At 43.8% G+C, this 18,701-nt stretch overlaps 1 protein-coding gene across 1 annotated transcript; it reads right to left on the bottom strand.

Annotated features, from left to right (window-relative positions):
- Positions 1–276: 276 nt before the first annotated feature.
- LOC140688676 (trafficking protein particle complex subunit 9-like) lies at positions 277–18,376 on the bottom strand. The gene is made up of 4 exons (XM_072948284.1): positions 18,201–18,376; positions 17,771–17,897; positions 13,981–14,051; positions 277–804 (listed from the first exon to the last, which is right to left on the bottom strand). Exons 3-4 carry the CDS (start codon positions 14,026–14,028, stop codon positions 556–558), a joined length of 297 nt encoding a protein of 98 aa, XP_072804385.1. The 5' UTR covers positions 14,029–14,051; positions 17,771–17,897; positions 18,201–18,376; the 3' UTR covers positions 277–555.
- Between the last annotated feature and the right edge of the window lie 325 nt (positions 18,377–18,701).

Raw genomic sequence — 18,701 nt, 5'->3', positions numbered from 1 at the left:
TGGGAAAGGGAAAAACACAGAGACTGAAAGATCAGTGGCTGCCAGAGGCTAGAGGGGAAAGAGCAATGAATGAGGTGCAGCACGGAGCATTTTAAGGTCACTAAGACACACGACTCTGTATGATGCTGTGATGGTGGATACATGTCATTGTACATCTGTCCAAACCCACAGAGTGCACAACACAATGTGTAAATCCTAGTGTCAACTATGGGCTATGGGTGATGATGACATGTCAGTGTAGGTTCACCCATTGTCACAAATGTACACTCTGGTGCAGGTGTCAATATTGAGGAGGCTGTGGGGGCAAACTGCAGTTCATACACCCAATCCAGCCCCAGCCACCGCTGTTAATAAAGCTCTATGGGTGTGTGGACTATCTGGCTGTTCTGGCATCTAAACAGTAGAGCTGAGCAGCTGCACCAGAGATCAGGAGGTTTTCAGACCCTGAAATATTTACCCCCAAGCCCTTGAAAGGAAAAGTCTGCTGAGCCCTGTTCTAAATGAATCAAGATTCACCCTGATGAGGCAGGACAGCAGGGCCCAAACCAGGCATGGTTAATGGGGCTGAAGCAATGTTTTAGTTCCAACACATTTGCTGAAGTCCTGCAAGTCCAGTGACAGACTGTAGCCAGGAAGCGTCTGCAGGAGGAGTCGGGAGCAGGCCTTCCCGCCAGGCTCCGGGATGCCGGGGGCCGCGTGCCGCACGGGGGCCACCCGCTTGAAGAAGGTGGACTTGCAGTGGAAGCCGATCAACTCGTAGAGCTCGCAGAGGATGCTGCACGGCTGAATTTTCTCCTCAGAACGCTGAAGCACAGGGAGAAAAGCAACAAGCATCTGAATGAAACACGTAAGTGAAAAAAGACCCATAAAAATGGTTTTCCCTTAAAACAGAGACCCGATGACACAGGAAGGAAGAGGAAGGCTGACTTAGTGCACTGATGGGACCGGATGCAGAAACGCAGGGAAGCAGCACTGTGCAGACACTCCAGACCCCCTCTGGGCCCCACCTCTCCGCATTCCACCTGTCCCTTTACTAGAAAAGCCCGTATTCCCTGAAATAGAGGAATCTGCTACCTAAACATGGGACACAGAGAAGGGAAAGAGGAAAAGGAAGGGAAAGTAAAGGAACAACAGTTCATCTAGACCCTAGGGTCTGGGCGGGACTTTCACCAAACACACAACTTCTCAAAGCACAGAGCGCACAGGGAGAGGCTGACAGAGTGACTGCGACTTCTGCTCCTAAAGCACCCAGCTACCTGTCAGCACACGCTGCGCCCATTACTGAATCATTACAATCATCTCAGAAACAACTAGTACCCCGGCTCACAGGCAAGGAAATCTGAAACTCGGGGAGGAATTATTATCATCCTGGACAAAGTCCCACAGCCCAGTAGTCTCAGAGCCTCCGGCAGACCCTGGGCTAAAATGCTCCTCATCACCACGGGCCCTGAGACTCAGGCTGAGGCCACGTCAGGTCTGCACGGGCCCAGAGCACAGTCTGTGGGACAGGGAATGCTCCCACTCGAAGTGCCAGGTCAAGGCCCTCAGGAACTTGTGTAATGAAACCAAATCCCCAAACTCATTTCCAACCCACTGCCCTGTCCGGGAGGACTGCTCGGCACAACTGCGCTGTCACCTGTGCACAGGCTGAGCAAGGGGCCCAGACAGTAATGTGACATCCCAGTGGAAGTGGCTCGGAGACCACTTCATCACAGGACAGATTCTCCCGGCTTCCAACGTTAACTCTCCATTCCATTTCCAACTGGAAAGTAAGTTTAGACTTGTTTTCCTCTCTTAGAAACAAAGAGAGCGGTAACATCAGAGGGAAACTCAAGACTGAGGAAGAGTCTCCTGGTCATTTGCAAGGATAGGCCGGGGAGGGAACAGAGACAGGGATCAGAAAGACCCGTGTTCCAGTCCAAAGTCTGCACGTCACTCGCTTTGACAGTTTTCTTTATAATACAGGTGATAAAATCTAATTATGATTTTTGGGAAAACTAAATGAAATAACGTATTCCACTAGCATAGGTGTAAAATCCTCCATGAGTGTTCCAGAAATGGACGTGATCGTGGTTAGTTACTGTCTGCCAATTCTTGTGTTCTCAGCTCACATCACCCAACCAGAGATGTGCGAGAGAATGCCTCACCAGCCAGCAGCCTTCTCCAACTTGGAAACTTACAGTGTCCGAAGAGCAGGCAGTGTTGGATGCTTTGCGGCACTCTGGAGGTAGCACTCCAGTGATGACTTTAAAAAGCTGGGGAGAATTTAGGGGACCATACAGTTCAAATACAGAGTACTCATTCCATGTCTACAAATATTCATCTCTAGCCATGATGATTAAGAGAGGAAATACATATTCAAACATACATCATTTTCCCACATAAGTGCATCAAAACAATTTGGAAAGAGTGTAACTTTCTTCTCTAGATCACACAGCGGGGATTACAAGGTTTGTACTGACAGCCCTACTTGTAAATCATCTGCAAACGTAACTGGGTCCACTATCAGTCATCATAATTTGAAGGGAATGTTAGAAAAGAAAAAAGCCAAGCTAATACTCTCCAATCTTTTGTTTGGTTACGATGTCACAGAGGAGATGGACAGCTCAATAAGGAACCACTCTGCCGTGATCACGGAGCCGGGGAGCGGGATGTGCGGCAAGATGTATGACGCAGCCGCAACTGTGCCCATGATTCTAGGTAGGCAGGTACCCAAAGTCACCTTGACAAGGTGTGAAACGTTTATGCCCACGTCCTCATAACCTGACATGTATTAAGGAGAAATGGAAACTTATAAACGGCCAATACCCTTGGTGGATACACCGTCCAAAGAGCAAAGTCACAGTTTGACAACTGGCCATCCCGGTACCTTGGGATTCATTCTTGAAGAACCTTAAAAACCACTCCTCTGTCCTCAAGAAGTGCTGCCTACTAGTCCTATCTTTGGCTCATGGATACCACATGTTGAAGTGAACTTCAATGTCTGCACAGATTTGACTGTCTTTCTCCAGGTTCACTTGTCCATTCTGAAGAGGCCTGAGTTAAGTCCAAATTCCTTAAGATTAATTCCCTCCAGTGACAACTCAACGAGCCTGTAATTACAAGCCAACTGAACAGGACTGTCCTCAGCGAAAAATGTCACCAACCCTTCACTGCTTTCTTAAACTCCTCTCCTGGTTAATTGCAACATACTAACACCACCCTCCACCAAGTTCCCCAACTATGTCAAATAGAAAGTAAGGTCCATAAAAGAGGAGACAACTCCGTAGTCACCTTTGAATTCCTAGCATAAAGTAATGTCAATAAATAGAACTATGATTATGGCTTTTTTCCTTTAAAACCTTTCTGGTTATTTAAATGAGACCATGGAAGGGAGGTGTTTGAGTCCAGTATCTTGATCCAGAAGACTCTGGAGGCCTTTTTCAGAATGGCTGTCCACTGATTCTTTCAAAACACACCTTCTCTTTCCGGGAGGAGCTGTGATTTTCTGCCATGGGTTTGTGGTCACTCTCATGCCAGAACAGCTTTAAACTAAATCCTTACTTTGGATATGTTATTTTTTCCCGCTTCCAAAAAATTTTACTTTCCTTACTTCCTTGCCTTGAGGAATGCTTTTATTCTTTTCTTTCTAATTCAACCTTTTATAAAGCAGGATTCTCAGGATGTGCTTGGCCTTATATAAGAACAGCCATCCAACTCCCAGTGTGAGAGGCCACAGGCTCACCTCCTGCCCTCCTGCCAGGGCAACTGAAACTCAGTTCAGGAGCCAACCGGCACCCCAGGGTTTCTAAGGCTCACGTATCTCCCAGAATCCCTGCTTTCTGGTTTGTCTTGGCTTCTGAGAATTTCCCCTCACTTTCTTGACAATTAGCTGTGCAGCTTGAAAGATGAGGAAGGAAGGTTTTATTTCTTAATCAGAATTTAAAGGAACTTATGTAATGAAGCTTTTCACGAGTTTCTAGAACCCTCCATTGCTGAGACAGAAAACACACAAGATATTTTCTAAATTTAGCTATCATGTGCATTTTTTCTTTGCTTTTGTTTTGTTAACTGCTAATAGACATTTTTTAATTAAAAAATAAAATAAGGTCCCAAATAAGATAGAAAATTGAAGGGGCAAACAAAATTAAAGAGCAAAGACAGAAAAATGATAAGTACTCTACAAAGTTAATAGAATAAATACACTATGGATCAGACCAGCAATTCTCAGTAACAGCTAATTGAAACCTGACCATGAGGTAAAACGTCTCTCCTGTCAGGAGATGACCAACAGAAAATAGAATTAAATCAACAACCTAAAATTCTAAGTCTGGCGAGGTATAGAAGTCTACCAGCTAAGTATGTCTTCTTCTGGAAAAGAGGGAGACTCACCAGCTCTTTTCTGTGGAGCCTGAGCCCAGGGGAGGACAGTGAAGTGTGTTCTGTAAGTACCCAATTAGCAAGGTGGGTGATGAATAAAGAGATGTGAGCTTTGATGAGAGATGATACTACTATTCACTTGTCCTGTAAAGTATGTCTTCGCGTTCAGAGATCAATATCTCAGCAGGAAAATGCACAGCCTGGGACCAGACCACTTCTGTGATTGTGACACTGCACTTAGATGTCTCAAGGGCACCTCCAACTCCACCTGCAAAGAGCTAACTTCACGGTGTTCCTCCCATAGCCATCCTGCCCAGGGCCCTTGGTCGGGGGCAAGGTCTCCCTGCCTCTCCCAGCTCAGGCCAATCACTCACAGATGTGACAAGACCCCTCCTTCAGGGGCAAATTTCCTCAGTCAACGAGATCCACCACCCACACCTGTCCTACCAGGTACTCACTGGCACTCCCTCAGCACTGACTCTGTGCTGGGGACCATGCTGCACACTGTGCACACGTTATCTCACTGGATCTACACAGCAGTCCTGGGAGTTCGGTACATCACTGCTTCTATTGATTAGATAAATTGTTTCACTTCCTTGGGTGTGTCATCCAAAGTGACACGGCTACTGAGCCACAAACCTGGGACTGAAAATCACTTGAAAATTGAACACTGCTACACCTCGCAGCCACCCTACTCTGACTCATCACATCACCTCCTGCCGAGCCTTCTAAATGTTTCTAAGCATTCTACAAGACAAAAGTGATCTACGAGAGCATCGCACTAGCCTACTTAAAATCTGTCAATGACGGTCCACTGCTCTTAGGAGAAAGCCCCACCGGGCCTGAGCACAGCCCAACGGCCCAGCATCCGCTTTCCCTGCGCGGCCGCGCCGCCTCACCCACCACGCAGCTCTACACGTGCAGCGTCCAGGACAGGGATGCTGACTCCGTACAACCCGGGGCTCGTCTCACTCAAACAATGATCACCCTCTTCAGTGGTTACCTTCTTCAATACTGAATCTCAGAAAAATATTTTCTCTGGATGAATCAATATCTTTTTCCTTACAACTTCCCATCATTGATAATGAGCTCCCCCCAAAAGAGAGAAGACCTAATCCTCAGTCTCCTTATCTGTAAAGTGCAAATAACAGGGAAATATGAGAGGTTTTATTAGAAGTAATATTCATGTGAGGCTGAGGGACAATTCCCAACATACAGTAAATACTCAATATGTGCTTACTTAATATTAATAAGAATAGATTACATTCCAGCAACCTTAAATCAATGCTTTATGGCTTTGTCTAAAAGACTACCGACAAACTGTTGGACGAACTGTTTTGAGCAGATCAGCACAAGTGTACTGGGCGAGGTAAGCGCTGACTCCAGTTACAGCTGCAACCAACCAGCACTACGGGGCGGGAGCAGTTTGCTCAAACTCTTACATGTTGCTTGAGCATTTAGTTGTAGTTATTGAATAAAGACAGGTATTATTTACTCAAAGCTCCTGAAACATAAATCTTCAAAGATTGATGCAAATTATGTTTCAAGTACAACACTCTCACTAGAAATTACTTGAAAATTATAGTCTTAGCTCCTCCGCACATCAAAACAGCATTTTCCTAATGTATCTGACTATGTACTCTGAAAGGATTGTTTAAAAGAAATTAAGATGAAGCCATCCTGAATAAGATCTCAGTATCATCTACACAAACCCCACCCAAAGGTCTCATTTCTCACTTCCACATAGGTGTTCAGATGGCTTAAGCTGGGTCTTGGTTTCTTATGACACGGGGGTGGGAAGAATTGTGGATAGATCAATGTAGCAAATATAAACCTAGGGTATTTGCTATGTAGGAATCCTAGAAATAAATAAATTGATATATATAGTCCCACCCTTATGAAGCTAAGCCGTTCCATTTACAACTGCATAAAAAATAAAATGAGAGATACATTTAACAAAAGTTTACAAGATTTGTACATTGAATATTTTGAAGTATCACCAAAAAAATTTTAAAATATCTTCATATATGGAAGGCATCCCATGATCATGCAATGGTAGAAAATATTGTTAAAAATGTTAAGACTTCCCAAAGTAATCTACATATTTAATGGAATCCCTATCAAAATTCCAGCTGACTTCTTTGCAAAAATTGAAAAACTGATCCCAAAATTCATATTGAAAGCAAGGGACCCAGGTCAGCGAAAACAATCTTGAAAAAGAAGAGCAAATTTGGAGGACTCACTCAAAGGTTACAGCAAATCTATAGCACTCAAGTCATTATGCTTCTGTCATAAGTTTGGATGCAGAAATCTATGAGACACAATAAAAAATCCTGGGGGGAAACTTACATTTACAGTCAGTTTTCCAGAAATGTGCCAACAACACTCCATTGAAAGTATAGTCTATCCAACAAATGGAGCAGAGACACCTGGGTATCTGAAGGCAAAAGAATGAATCTGGAATCTGGACCCCGTATTTTATATAACAAATATTAATTCAAAATGGATCACAGACAGAAACGTAAAAACTAAATATATTAACTTTCTAAAAGAAGACATAGTATGAATCTTTGTGGTCATAGGATAGGCTATGGCTTCCTAGATACAATACCAAGAGCACAAGTGATAAAACAAAATAGATAAAATGGACTTCATCAAATTAAAATCATTTGTTACAAAGGACAACATCAAGAGTGTGAAATGAAAGGGGAAAGGGGTAGCTCAAATGATAGAGTGCGTGCTAAGGAAGAAAAACAAAATGAATAAATCTAATTACCTCCCCTATAAAGAAATTGTTTTAATGTTTAAAAATTTAAAGTGAAATGACAATCTGCAGAATAGGAGAAAAATCTTGCAAAGCATATATCTAATAAGAGACTAGTATCCAGGATATAAAACAAATGCTTACAACTGAACAATACAAAGAAAATCGACCCAATTTTTTAATTTGCCAAGGATTTAAATAGATACACAATTGGCCAATAAGCATCTGAAAAGATGGTCAGCATCACTAGCGAAATCAAAATCAAAATGAGATCTCATTTTAAACTCACTAGGATGGTTATAATCAAAACATGGACAATAACAAGTGTCAGTCAGGAGGCAGAGAAATGGATACCCTCAATATGCAGCCGTTGGAAAGGGGCAATGGTGCAGCTTCTTTGGAAAAGCCCGATGTTTCCTCAAAAGGTTAGAGTTATGTGGCTGAGCAATTCCACTCCTACATGTAGAGTCATCCTTCAGTGTCCTCGGGGGGTTGGTTTCAGGAACCCCCCACCCTGGATACCATAATCCAAGGATGATCAAGTCCCTTTGCAATCAGCCATCTGGATCCATGAAGTGGAAACTACAGATATGGTGGGCCAACTGTACAGCCAACAGAATGGAAATGTATTCTCACAAAAACTTGCACATCAATATTCATAGCAGTATCATTCAGAGTAGCTAAAAGTCACTAAAAATATCCATCCATCAATGAATGGATAAACAAAATTACCAAGAATAGTCCCACAAACTTTTGGTAATTGAATCTTTGACAAAGGAGGTGAGAACATACAATTGAGCAAAGACAGCCTCTTCAGCAAATGGTGCAGGGAAAACTGCACAGCTGCATGTAAATCAATGAAGTTAGACTACCCCCTCACAACATACAAAAAAATGAATTCAAAATGGCTTAAAGACTTAAAATTGTAGACAAGAAACTATAAACCTCTTAGAAGAAGACATAGGCAAAACATCTGACATATATCTCAACAATATTTTCCAAGAGCAGTCTACTCAAGCAATAGAAATACAAGCAAAAATATACAAGTGGGTTCTAATTAAACTTACAAGCTTTTGCACAGGAAAGAAAACAAAAATTAAAGCAAAAAGACAACCTATGGAGTGGGAGAAAATAGTTGCATTAAATGAAAGTGACAAGGGCTTAATTCCCAGAATATGTAAACAGCTTTTACACTTGATAAAAAAGAAAAACAAACAATTCAATCCAAAAATGGGCAGAAGACCTAAAGAAACATTTCTCCAATGAAGACATACAAATGGCCAATAGGCACATGAAAAAATGCTCAATAACATTATCAGAGAAATGCAAATCAAAACTGCAAACAAGTATCACCTTTCACCAGTCAGAATAGCCATCATTCAGAAGTTCATAGACACTAAATGCTGGAGAGGCTGTGGAGAATTGGGAACACTCCTACACTGTGGTGGGAATGCAGTTTGGTGGAGCCATTGTGGAAAACTGTATAGAGGTTCCTCAAAAGACAAAACCTTGGGGGCCCAGATGACACAGCAATCCCACTCCAGGGCATATATCCGAAAGGAAACGTAATTCAAAAAGACACTTTCACCCCAATGTTCACAGCAGCATTATTTACAATATCAAGACATGGAAACAACCTAAATGTCCACTGACAGACGACTGGATAAAGAGGTTGTAGTATATATGTCCAATAGACTACTATTCAGCAATAAAATAATAATAAAATAATGCCATTTGCAGCAATATGAATGGACCAGGAGAATGACATTCTAAGTGAAATAAGCCAGAAAGAGAAAGAAAAATACCATATGAGATCGCTCACATGTGGAATCTAAAACAAACAAAAAAAAAAACAAAAACAAAGGAACAAAAAGATAAACTTATCTACAGAACAGAAACAGACACAGAGACATAGAAACCAAACTATGGTTACCAGAGGGGAGAGGGTGTGGAATGAATAAATTGGGAGTTCAAGATTTGCAGATGCTGAGTATGTATACAATAAACAGCAAGTATATACTGTATAGCACAGGAGAATATATTTAATAACTTATAGTAACTTATGTTTAAAAAGAATATGAAAATGAATGCAGGTATGTTCCTATTTAACTGAAGTTTTGTGCTGTACACAAGAAACTGACGCAACACTATAAACTGACTAGACTTCAATGAAAATATTTTTAAATAGACCAAAAACGAAAAAAAAGGAAAAGGATATTATCAAACAAAAAGAATAATGTACTGATTCAGGCTACAATATGAATGAACTTTGAAAATTTATGCTAAAATAAGCCCGTCACAAAAGGGCAAATAGTGCCCTTTAAGGTGAACTGTATCTAAGCATTTATTGTACTACTCCTGTAAATTTTCCGGAGTTTTGAAGTCTATCAATATCAAAATAAAATGTATTATTCATTAAAAACTTAAAACCCTTCCTCACAGGAGGGCTTTAATTATTAAATGCAGAAAAGCATGTAAAACTCTTGGAACAACAATTTTCACGTCCACACACAGTCACTGCTGTCACTGCCACTCAGAGTGTGGTGCCAGCGCTGATGAGAGCTGCCTCCACTCGCTGCCCTGCAGACAGGAGTGAAGGCCTGAGCTTTGACAGGCAGGGTTTGCGTGAACCTGGGTCAGCCACAGCCACGTCCCAGACTCTGCGTTACCCAAATTTCTTATACAAACTGCAACATGTAATGTAAACACTCTAGAGGGATGTATCTTACAACACAGGGAATACAGACAATGTTTTACAGTAACTATAAATGGAGCATCTATTGTACACCTGAAACATATATTTTAAATCAGCTATGTCTTTATAAAAAATTAAAAAATAATTTAAAAATGTTATCCCTTTAATATTCAATTTGGTATTTAATTAACTACTAAACAGCTTAGAATATATAAAAGCATTTAAGTGTGATGTTTGTTTACATATTTATTTACTTCAGCCTCCTGCTAAAAGAGAAATTAAACAATTTTTTAAACACAGCTTAACAACCATAACAACAAAAAGGCAAAACTGAGAGTGAAGAGAAAATGGAGATTCAATACTTAAATGAAACCAGGGGGAGGTAAACTCATAAAAATGGATTCCATGAAGTCAGGGCAAGTGTTAAAGACCGACTAGAAATTCAGCTGTAAGATTCTTGGCAGCTAAAGCAAAAAGAAAAAGATGATGGGGCAGGTGGTAGAGCGTGTGCTTAGTGTGCACAGGGTCCTGGGTTCAAGCCCCAGGGCCTCCACTAACAGATAAATATACCTAATTACCTACTCCCCAAAAGAGCCCCAAAGAAAAGAAAAAGAGAAATTTCTTTCCAAAAAAATCCTGATATTAAATTTGGATTAAATACTTTAAAAATAAAAGGAAAATAGAAAAGATGAGTGACACTGTGAACAAAAACCCCAGCTGGGCTAACAAGCTAAGTCACAAATCTAAGTGTGATAAGTGTCGGTTTCCTGATCTAAGTTTTGCTGGGCTAACTCGTAAATCTGAAGTTCAGTGTCAGTTTACTGGGCTAACAAGCTAACTCGTAAATCCAAGGTCAACAATTGTCAGTAACGGGATCTGTTCCAAATTGATAAGCTTCAGTGTACTGATTCCTTGCTTTTTGTTGTTTGAGCCTTATTGGCTAAAAGCCGCATACTTGTAATTAACCCTATAAAACCTCATGTGCACGTCTTGGATGTGCTCAGGGCTTGGGAACAGAAGCCCCTCTGAGCCCGCTGGCATAATAAATCTCAGTACTCCCACCCTCTGAGTGCTGCTTATTTCTTGGCTGGCCTGTTGTTTCCGTAACAACACAAGCGATAATGCCCGTGAGATAAATCTGCGATGGCTGCTGGCAGGTCCCCATGTCTCATGTGGGAAAATCTGAAACATATTTCTCACCACTCAGAGTCATCCTCAGCCCACCCCACATCTCCCGCTGTTAAATGCAGGAACACACGCAGGGCCCGGCCTTTGCTCTCTCTGTGTCATCACAGTGAGACAGGATGGAAGGGGGCAGAGCAAGCCATTTAAGAAAGACCACAGCAATTAACATCAAAATGGTGAAGAATTCAACCCCCAATAGGTCTTGAGGCTCAGGATGAAGAGATTTAACTTCTAGTAGATCCTGAGCTTCATTATACACCCATTGTAATAGTAACATGGTGAATAACACGGCCCCAGGCACCATGGCAGTCACAAGGCTAGCCACAAAAGGTCAAAGGGTGGAAAATGGCCAACTCCCTGGAATCCCAGCCCCTTGCCCTAAGGCTGGTCCTTCTACTTATTAGTATATGAAACCACGAAGCCCAAGAAAAGGAGCAACACAGAGCCACATCCCAGGAACCCCTCTCTCTACCTCTTCGGAGAAGGCCCACACTATTTCTGTGGAGTGCGTGCCTACTTTTAATCTGAGCATCAAACCCCCATACTTCGTGACGTTTCTCATGCCTGTCAATGTATCTCTCTGAATAAATCTACCTTTACTCAACACTGGCTTGTTCTTGAATTCTTTACTGCATGAAGCCAAGGAACAAAATCTGGTGGGGCACATCCCAGGGGCTCAACGGAAGCCTGGGACACAGCCCTTCTCATGCCCCACATATTTTTTCTTGTATCAACAGGACTGGGATGTGAAGTGAGGTCTGAGACCCCAGCTAAGGGACAGAAGCAGCCTCCAGGTCTCCAATTGGTGGGCAGCCTCTCCCCCATCCGGGGCCATGGGGTCTGCCTGGTTCTCTGTGTTTTTTTGTTGTGCTGACTCCCCAGTCAGAGAGATTTCTCCTTAGGCCTGGCTCCACAAAACCCTTCTCTCCAAAATACAAGCACATTATGTCACAATCCTCTTGTTCAACCATGAATTGTTCAGCCAACTTTTTCCTTCCCCAGTTAAGTACATAAATGTCCTCCCTGCCATCCCACCACTTCTTTCTTTTTGAGAACTCTGCACTCCCCACACACCATCCTGAACGCAGGTGCCTTGCTGGCTGGGACCGAGATGTTTCAGTCTCAAACATCCTGAGTCCTTTCTCTTTCCACTTTCTAACTTAAAAAGGCCTTCCTGTGTCTCCCACCGCTCTGATTCTGAACGTCAAAAAATGCTCAGGTTACATTCACTCTGTGAATACCTCCCAGGTTTTGGCTAGGTTTCCTTCCCAAGATCTTCATTAAGGAGCTGCATCAAGAAGTTTAAAGGGGCTATTCTTACATTTGAGTGGAGGAGCCTGCAAGAAATTTAAATGGCTTTGAAGAGAGGGTTAACCAGGGACAGAGAGGTCGCAGGTCCTAGTCAACAGTGTCATGAGGCAAAATGTTCTTCAAAGGCTCAGAGTGGCTTCTGAACACGGAGTCGGCAGGGAGGAGGTGACAGGCAGTGAGTGGGGTGAGAGACACAGGGTACGGTCCCCCAGCAGGGGAAGAATTGGTTATTTTCTAGTTTTCCAATTTCTTACTACCTTTTTCTCTTATTGCCACATACCATTTCCTACGAATTAAGCATATCAATGTCAGTCATTTGGGCCACTTGGGAGAAGCTGCACGATGCCATTCACAGGGCTGGGACATGACAGCCACACCAGTCTAGGTTGAAAGACCAGTGGGGGTATTTCCATGGTAATCACGGGCATGCAGCAAACTCCCCAGCTTCAATGACCTCCTCTCAAAGTTGGCGCCAATAAAACTACCAAGCAAAATGCATGATGATTCTGGCCAACATCTGTTTATTAGTTAAGTGCCTGTGACACCTGCCACTTAATAGGGAATCAGTACGATCAACGAGGCCCTGTCTACCTGGCCACATGCGCCCTGCCTTCCTGCCTTGGTGCAGCAGCACAGCTTGTTTAGCTGAGATGAGCGCCCCCAGAGCAGCCCCGACGGGAAAGCTCCCAGCTCTGCACGGCCAGACATGTTCCTTTCCTTCTCAGAGCTGATCACAGTTTGCTGTCGTCTGTTTTTATGTTTATCCCTTTTGTAACTGCCTCTCCTCTGGAGATTTTGCTCAAGCAGCACAGGACCAGGTGTGTCTTGTGGCCTGCCGGATATTCTGGGCTGGGAAACAGCCGAGCCCACATCTGGCTCTGGTGCTGAACGGAGAGAGCAGAAGGCCCAGGAGCCCATGCTGAACCGAGGCCCCTGCACACAAAATTATGGTCTGACTTTGGGCAAATTACACAGTCTTTTTTACCCTGAGATTCCTCATCTGTCCATAAAAATAACTGCCGATGGCACACAGAGTTACAAGTATTAAAGGAAATCACCAAATTCACAAAGTAGCCAAGGGGCTACCAGTGCATCCTAAACAGACACATGCTGCCTTTAAGGCTCTGACACACACCAAGCGTGGTGGTCGAACAAAGTGTACACTGCTAAGTGTCAGTGTGTTAAGTGCTTCATGTGTGCTATAATAATCTTCAGAACTTACAACAAGCCCAGGAAGTAACGAATAATTTCATGCCCATTTCACAGACTCACCATCAGTTTAAGAGAGGTTACATTCAAGTCCAAGGCGCTATGGTGAGTAAATGGCGATTTCAACCTGAATATGGGCCCAGGCCTGGGCTCCATCTCTGTCCCATCCACCTGACCACTGCCTATGAATTCCACCTGTCCAATACCCAAGTTGAAGCCAGCCAGCTCTTAAATGCAATGTGTGTCACCGTTTGTCAATGTTGGTTCATTACCATAAACAGTTCTCAGAAAGCACTTCAGAAAGGAAAGTTGGACTCACATAGCTGCCCACAAAGAAGAAGAATTCTGCCTTGCCTTCTCCTGTAACGTGCAGACACCCTTCCCATTCACCACCGAATCCTTTTGTATGCTTCCTCCGTGTTCATGTTTACACATGGCTTATTAAAGTAGAAGTTACCTGCAGTAATTCCATCTCGGTTCCATTCCAAGCTTCCAGATTATCCATAATCAGGGTAATACCATAATTTTCTGTTAATGAAAACACTACAAATTGAATGAAAATATTGCAACCATGTCACTAAACAAAGAATGCTGAAAACAAGTCATCAGCGGCTGCCGCCACCCCCCAGTGAAGACAGGCCTGCAGCCATTCACAATGGTGCCCTCTGAGCAGACTCAGAATAAGAAAGGACAGATTACTGGCCCTAGATAGCTAGGTGCTTGTCTAATGTATATATTCAGTCAGCCCAAATGTTGGCTTCCTCCCATATATTGAAAAGCATTAAATTCATGAACTTGAGATACCTGGCTTTCTTTAGATAACAAGCAATGTTTTATTGTTCTGACTACCTGGTCTTTGTTGTAAAGCTCCTATATAATCCTAGCTTCTCCCCTACTCTTGCGAGCAGTCCCTCAGAGTGTTCTGAGAGGCGGTCATCCTGGCTCGAGTCCTTCTGACAAATAAAACATAACTCTTAATATTCAGGCTGCACGTTTATTTCAATCAAGTCCCAGAATAGACACAACTCATCAATTGTGTAATGGGACACACTGGATCAGGAACCAAAAGAGTGTAGTAGTCCCTAAGAACTACGGCTCCCTCTTTCTTCCTGTCATTATACAATCCCACCAGAACTCATTACTTTGCTGTCTGCTCCTCTGGCAACCAAACTCAGAGAAGTGTCAACTCAGCAGAGCGTCCTGCTGGGGAGAACCCCCGCAGCAGCACTGCAGACTGCCTGCCCTCCCGCACGCTCTGACGACTGCTAGTGTCCTCCGTGGAAACCAGGCCAACAGAGCTGTTCCCTACAGCTACAAAGTCCCAAATATTAAATAAAACCTTTCATTTTATACTATATGTTACATATATACCCATCTCTGAAAACAGCTTTGCCAGAAGCCCAAATCTTCAACATTAATCTGCAAAGGCAAATCAGGTCCCCAAGGGAAAACAAGTCTTAAGACGATGCTAAGACCTCCAAAGTCCTCTCCACGACCATAAACCAAACTGCCTGTAGGTCTGCAGCTGCAGGAGGCTACATGTCTGCTTTTAAAGCAACCCCTTCCTGCCCTCGGGTGCTACAATGCCCTTCTACGCCCTCCCATCTCAGGGTAAGAGCACCCACTGCAGAACCTTGCAGGGCAGCACTGACAGGACTGGACAATGAGGATCAGAGCTAAACTAAGCCTTCTGATGACACGAGTTGTCACTCTGTCACTTTACAGATGAAGATATATATAGAGAGAGGTGGGGTGTTATTGTTCAAAGTCACACAGATAAAAAGTGACAAAGTCTATAACTCTGCTCCTCCCTCTGGTGTGACGCCCCAACTGGGACAACCACAGGGTTCTTTCGTGCCTGCCTGACCAGTTCTTTCCTATCACTCATGACCCACCACAGGGTCTGAAATTAGCCTGCATTTGCAGCATCTTTTCCCTCCAGTTTCTCAGGAACAAGGCTGTTCGGGCCACTTTATGACTTCCAGGTCCCTGAAATCTCCGTGCTCAGGCTGCTCTTGCCTGTGCATCCGGCCCGCTGCTCAGAGGCTCTTCCTCCCCTGCAGGAGGACGTTTCTACTCTTCACAGGGACACCATCTTAGGGGATCCCTCCTCTCGCCCTCAGCATGGCAGGTGTCCCAGGCCACACCACGAGATGCCCCAATAGGACTGCATCTGCCCAGGTCTGCTAGTCAGACCAGCAGCCTCAGAGCCAGGGATTATGCCCAGGTCACACTGCAAACCTACTGCCTGCCTCACAGACCCCAGCCAGCAGGTCACCTGGAAGTCACAGCAAGTGCCCCACCCAATCCAGAAGCCTCTTCATTTCCCAGCACCACTGATGACTGGTTTCCAAACTTTGGTCAGTTTCACACAAAACAACACCTTCTACTGTGTAGCGGGTGGTTTTTGCTTCTGCACCCCATTCTTACTGAAAACGTTAAGGGAAACCAAAAAGCCTCTTCTCAGCCCTTTTCTGATGATACCCTCCCACCCACAATATACATATGCTCAAGAGATTTGGATCCACGTGATTTTGTTTCCCTTACGATAAGTGGCTCAAAACACTGCGGGATTATTTTTCCTTTGAGGGTATTAGGACTCAGTTTCTCGGCTTTAATCTGTTTTTGTCTTTGTCTTCTTTGTTCCTAGCAGTTGCCACCTCTTACTCCCTTCAGCAGCCTCCCTCCCAACTTCTAGTCTAGGAAATCAGCTGTGATGAGGGGCACGGGGGCATTCACAGAAGATGCAACAAAGGCAAAGAGAGGCTATATAATTTGCCAAAGATATCACCTTCAACCCCCAACAGAGTGTGTCATGTCCCTGTGTTTAACCCTTATTCTAAGCAAGTTAACTTTTTGTAGATTATGTTTATAAACAGATGAGAAATCAAAATACATACAAGGACACACATCAACTCTAAGATATTCATTAACTCCACTATTTTGTTTCTATTTATTTTATTTGTATTAAAAAATTAAGAACCCCTGCAACCAATATAGCAAAATGTTACTGGGTTTTAAATACAGAATATAGAGGGGTTAAGTGTGTCATTACTCATCCTTATATGTATGTTCACAAGATAAAATTATTTGAAAGTCTCTCTCCCCTCTCCCTACTCACTACTGGCTCTCACCTGAGATCCCAGACCACACATCTAACAACCTTTCACTTTACCCACAGCTGAACTCATCAGTTTTCCCCCAGAAATCCCTCTGCAGCTTTCCCTCCTCAGAACACAGCAGGACCATCATTTAACTCATTAATCCACCCAGAAACCTGGGCCTTACTCCATCCTACCTTCACAGACAGCTTTAAATCTTTCTTTTTACCATCTAAACATGCCTTCAATCTGTTCGCTTTTACCCACTATCCTACCGCTCAAGTGGAAGCCACCAACACTGCCCACCTGGACTCACGAGTCTCCCAAGTGGCCCCACAGCCACTCTCCCCTACTTGAGACAAATGGGATTGTGTCACTCCCACGCTTTTTGGGCTCTTTCAGACCCACTGTTCATAGAAGAAACTCCAATTTCTTCACCTTGTGAAGGTGTTTGCCATGAAACTGTCAGCTCATGGAGGGCAGGGCACGCCCTCTCCCCTCAACCCCACTCTCTGGCAGAGCATCAGCTTGGGAGGACCCACTGAGCTACATCAGCCTGTATCCTAAACCTGGTCTTGGGTTCTTAGCAAACTGGTTCACTTATCCATACATATCCAAGGTAGATAAGAAAGGTTTTAGATGTTGAGCTAGACTATTCATTTGGGGATTTTGCACTGGCAACCTGCAAGTATATTTTCTAATGTTTGTGTCTTGTTAAAACCACACCCAGATTAAAGGAGTATTTGTGGAATGTCTTCGGAGTAAAAGGGTTCTGTACTTTTACAGATTTTATGTTTTATAACATGAATAACCCAGACAGGGTCACAAATGGAACCGCCTCACAAGTGACAGAAGACAGGTGAGATGCATATAGCAACAGGTCACAAAGATGGTAAGAGCAAAGTTGTTTCTCCAAACCCCAAAAAAATTCCTCCAAGAACAGAAAACTCAGAATTTTGAAAGTAAAATACTATCATATAAGGAAAGAAAATAAATAATCCTCTTCATCAGGGTTTCAAGATCTGACTGCAGAGTTATTAGCAGGCTATACTGAATCCTAGCACAGAAAAATCAGATGGACTACTGGTGAGTAAGTTCCAGGAAAACGGCAGTATCTCCTCCACTTGAAAGAGGACACACACTCACTTGTTCAAGGTGATTGTAAACAACATTCTGCAGAAATTCAGAATATTCAGGCACCGCTTCTAGATGGTGATGACACGGAAGGATGGCTTGGATGCATGCTTCTAACTGAGTCACCGGCATTCTTACACTGCAGGGGGAAACGGAGGCCCTCAGCCAAGAGCAGAGATGTTCCTGTCATGTATCCCAGGTCGTGCCTCGGGGACTCAGTGTCCTGTAGCAGTCCAGCCCCAGGCGAGGACCAGCAGCGTGGCCCACCCAAGCAGGAAGGGCACTGTGCTTGAGAAAGCCCACACCAGATGGGAGCAAGAGTGGCTGGTGGGGTTTTGTGAACCTATGAATGCTCATAGAAAAACACCTGCATACATTCAAGTGATACAATTAACAGTAGCATTCTTTTTAACAAAATTTCAAATGTCAGTGGTAATTTTACCATTCCTTTTCTCTTGTCCCCTGCACTCTGAGACAGGCTTAGGTTCTCTCACACTTGCAGCTCTGATGCAATAGTTGTGAAGTTATTTTACTTTACTGCAAGTGTCTTCGCTCCACGTGTCACTGTGACTGTCGTCTCTTAACACAGTCAGATATCTTCCTGCATCTCTCCCTGAGTTCCTTGCTCCTGCTTCTCAGATCCTGAGATAAAGAACAGGTGAAGGCACATGACTGGAAAAGTCAATGTGGACTTGACCAAAGTCCTCAGTGACCCCCTAGGTGAGTGCTGCCCACCCCTTACCTTCGATTCTCAAGGTTCTGCCCAGGGTGACATCCAGCCAGGAGAGAGTCCTGGGCCCTATTAAAAGCTGTGTGGCTTGGGTGCAGGGAAAGCTGCAGGAGCTGGTTCCGTAGCCGGTCCCATCCACACCTCTGCTCCTCTCTCTCCCGAGGCAGCGCTGCCAAGCCCCCAGGCTCCCTGAGCTTCTGTCTTTCTCTTCTA

Source organism: Vicugna pacos, chromosome 2 (genome assembly GCF_048564905.1).
Source record: "Vicugna pacos chromosome 2, VicPac4, whole genome shotgun sequence".
Taxonomy (NCBI): Eukaryota; Metazoa; Chordata; class Mammalia; order Artiodactyla; family Camelidae; genus Vicugna; species Vicugna pacos.
The sequence above is the reverse complement of the archived record's forward strand: the minus strand, read 5'-3'. Positions and strand labels throughout refer to the sequence as shown.

What these genes read in the sequence shown, in the direction of transcription:
- LOC140688676 (XM_072948284.1), bottom strand. Translation starts at nt 14,028, where the DNA reads ATGGATAATCTGGAAGCTTGGAATGGAACCGAGATGGAATTACTGCAG. An exon ending in CCGAGATGGAATTACTGCAG is followed by an intron (nt 805 to 13,980) that starts GTAACTTCTACT and finishes CCTGTGCTTCAG; the next exon opens with CGTTCTGAGGAGAAAATTCA.